The sequence below is a fragment of the Etheostoma spectabile genome, unplaced genomic scaffold, assembly GCF_008692095.1.
Source record: "Etheostoma spectabile isolate EspeVRDwgs_2016 unplaced genomic scaffold, UIUC_Espe_1.0 scaffold00000318, whole genome shotgun sequence".
Classification (NCBI taxonomy): Eukaryota; Metazoa; Chordata; class Actinopteri; order Perciformes; family Percidae; genus Etheostoma; species Etheostoma spectabile.
In genome coordinates, this window is record NW_022602586.1 from 1,844 (window position 1) to 5,551 (window position 3,708).

Genomic DNA, 3,708 nt, shown 5'->3' on the forward strand with positions numbered 1-3,708 from the left:
CTAATTAAGCCTGTGTGTTTTAGTTTTACCATGAAATCGGTATTTTAACCACATAATGTGATTCAAATCCGCAATATTCCAAAACGCTATGAGACTACTCTGTCCTAACTGCAGGCATTAGCCTGATTACATGGACTCTTTGCGTCTGCAGGGCCACTTATTATTGATAATATACATTACTGTTTACTCTCCCAAAGCCGGTTTAATTCAAAGTAGGCTATGCATTTCCCTTTAAAACTGAAGAAAACATGGGTTGCCTATTTAAGAGCCCGACTGCATTACATTTAAAAGGAATACTTTTTCCTTTTAAATGAAATTGAAAACAAATCATGTGTCGTAGGAAACGACAGCGCGGACAAGCTATAGCACAAAACGCATGTGTAAACCCTCATGTGGAGCCTGCTGTTTTACGCAATGTTGCAGTGGTGTCATAACATAACAGGGTGTTTTAGCCGCCCTTTGTGTAGATGTCCACATCATGCTCACACCTCCTGCTGAGCCCAGAGTGATGACAACATGAGGACTTATTTAAGACTCTGTGCGTGTGTGTATGTGTGTGGCCTCAAGTTATGAGACCCCTTGCCAAAGACAAATGTAAAAAAAGAAAGGAAGACACTGGCTCCATGGGGTGGATGACCTCGAACACAGCGAGGGCTTGATTGTGTGATGAGTTTAGCCCACCTGAGGTGCACAATCTTTAAAGTGATGATCCTCCTGCGGGACAGTTGGGAGTCACATTAGAGCCCACAGCTCTCATTGTTCTTCTCATTATGAATGGGAGACAGCTGGGCTGGAACGAGGGAGCCGCATGTGCAAAAAAAAAGAAGGAGATTCTCCTTGTTGGAGTCAAAAGGGAGATAAGCAGTTTTATTTATTGTGGTTTGTTTTCTTGGTCCCGCTATGAAATAATGCAATTAATATTGATATGTGCTCAAGCATCACACAATAATTCCATGTAATGCTTATAGTAGACAATGCAGAATAGAATTATGCGTTCCCTAATTGAATGAGAAATGCTGCCGATGACCCACTACTGTGCCTCCGGCTTATGAGTTTTGCCGAAGTGAAATGGATTTTTCCCCAGTTATCGCATTATACATTTTGTAAACACTTCGGAATAGCATTTACTCAGCTTAATTTGAGCAGACTAAGGCATTTGCCAAGCCTTATCTACCCCATCAGTCACTGTCTGGATGATTCTTCATGTACACTTCTATCTTCAGCTACACTTAAGAACTTTGGGGTTTTTTTCCTGTTCAAGAATAACACCAGTCTCTTTGTTTCTTTCAGTGCACAACATGATGATTCCAATGTCACTTACCCTGCCCTGATCTCTCTGAAGCTTTTAGCGTCTCCACAATAAACCTGAGATTACAGTTCCCTGCCGGAATATGCTCAGTGAGCGGCTCAATTTTTGGATGAGCTCTTTTGAAATCCATTTCAAAAGATTATATAAAACTCTCTCAAATCAATTTTGAAGAATTATCTCAAGATTATCCCTTAGGTTGGTGTAAATAAACTGTTAATTTGGCAGTTTTTAAAAGCTAATGAAGCTGCAATCATCACTATTTAACCACAAGACACAGGTGGTGCCATGATTGCTTTTGCCTGACAGGGCTTGCAGGAGGTCGTTGCTGAATATGCAAGACTTAGCGGGGCCTGTTATGCCCAGGAAATTCTCTATCTTTGATGGCTTTGCCCTCTGGTGGTGGGGCTTGCTCTTTGGATTATTCATTGCGCGTGCAGAAGTGATGGCTTGTCCCACAACTTGCCACTGTATCGACAAGAGCGGCATGACCGTGGTCCAATGCATGTCTCGCAACCTGGAGAACATCCCGTCAGATCTTCCGAGAGATACCGTTGTCCTACTTTTGGCATCCAACCACATCACCCACATCCCAAGCCACGCATTCAGAGAACTGCACTACCTTCAGGAGCTGGACTTGTCCAACAATGACATTGAGACTGTGGACCTTGGAGCTTTCCAAGGTGTTTCAGACAGCCTCCTTGCCCTGGACCTATCAAACAATCGCATTCAAAGTGTCCCCAAGAGGCCTTTGCACGTCTACATGCAAAAATCAGCCTGTCCAACAACCCGTGGCACTGCGAGTGCATGCTGCAGGAGGTCCTGAGGGAGCTGCGGCTGGACCCCGAGACAGTCAACGAGGTGATTTGCCACACGGCGGTGCAGGAGGAGTACGCGGGCAAATCCATCATCCAGGTGCTGGACTCAGGGATCAACTTCTGCAACTTTCACCACAAGACCACCGACGTGGCCATGTTCGTCACTATGTTCGGTTGGTTCACCATGGTGATCGCGTACGTCATCTACTATGTGCGACACAATCAGGAGGACGCCAGGAGGCACCTGGAGTACCTCAAGTCACTGCCTAGCAGCTCTCAGATCAGCAAGGACTTTGACACCATCAGCACTGTTCTCTAGCAGGGCTGAGGAGAAGGGGTGTGCGTCTGTAAATATGTGAGTAAATATGTTACGTACAAAATGACTAAAAAGCTGTTGGTACACATAAACCACCAGTGTTAATGAGCACAGTGACTACAATGAGCCATTTTAATTATTAAAGCTCCATAAAAGAGTTATCTTTTTTACAATTTCATTAAATATGGGACAGGGAAAGCACAAAATAAACAAAATACTCCTTAAAGTCACATTTCCAGGATAGATGTTATATCTAGACTGGAGAGACAAATGTTCCCACGGTGGTGTCGATCCACAGTGTGATTGAATTTGGACTGAGATGAATGAGGAGGACGGCCGTGTCCTACTGTTACTTTGTATTGATTGATTCATGTTCTTCATGTCATACGGTCTAGGTAAAGGCCATTTTTTTAAAAGATTATTTTTAGGCCTTCATTTTCACAGGACAACTGAAAAGGGGAGAGAGAAGGGGGGGAATGACACGCAGCAAAGGGCCGCAGGTCGGAGACAAACCCGCAGCCGCTGCATCGAGGAGTTAACCTCAATATATAGGTCCCCCCTCTACCAACTGAGCTAACCCGGCTACAAGGTAAAGGCCTCTTTACAAGACTTTGGCTTAGATATGAAAAAGGGCAAGGTGTTGTCATTCAGTTTGCACAACCCATGCATAAACAGCCCTGCCTTCAGACCTTACACAATAAACTACTGAACCAGGAAATAGGGTTTCTTTGTGCAAACACTGAATTGTTTCATGGCAAATATAAAATGTATTCAAACAAGGAAAGGTTGTCGTACACTGGCAGCTCTGATGTGTTTTTGGTACATCCCAAAAAGAGCTTAACAAGTTCTCTCTCAAAATCTCATCATCCCATGCAGAGGTTATAAAAGAACATTAACATGTCCACTTTACTACTAAACAATATTCCTGCATCTTTTAAACAATATGTGATTATATAAAGGTATGGGTGAACACGACAAAGTTAACCTTTTTCACAGTTTGGCACACTAAAAATTGTTATACTATCTTGCAATATATGAACTCTTAATTTTTGTAAATCTCACAGATATTTCAATTTTAAGGATACATTATCGCCCTACAATTTATTCAAGCTAAATGTGTTAGCCAACAATCGCTTATGTAAACAACAGCAAACTGGTGGTGCTGTGCATCTGCACGCTTGTGTGTGTGGTATGTGTGTTAAGGGAAACTCTAAATTTGAGAGCACCCTCACTAAAACATTGAGCAAACCCACAGCACCCACCAACAA

General features: G+C 43.0%; 1 protein-coding gene across 1 annotated transcript; it reads left to right on the top strand.

Annotated features, from left to right (window-relative positions):
* Window positions 1-1,539: 1,539 nt before the first annotated feature.
* Window positions 1,540-3,434, top strand: LOC116674471 (leucine-rich repeat-containing protein 3-like). The gene is given in 3 exon segments (XM_032506923.1): window positions 1,540-2,046; window positions 2,049-2,835; window positions 3,030-3,434. Coding segments are annotated over 2 exon segments (801 nt in total). The 5' UTR covers window positions 1,540-1,640; the 3' UTR covers window positions 2,444-2,835; window positions 3,030-3,434.
* Window positions 3,435-3,708: the final 274 nt, after the last annotated feature.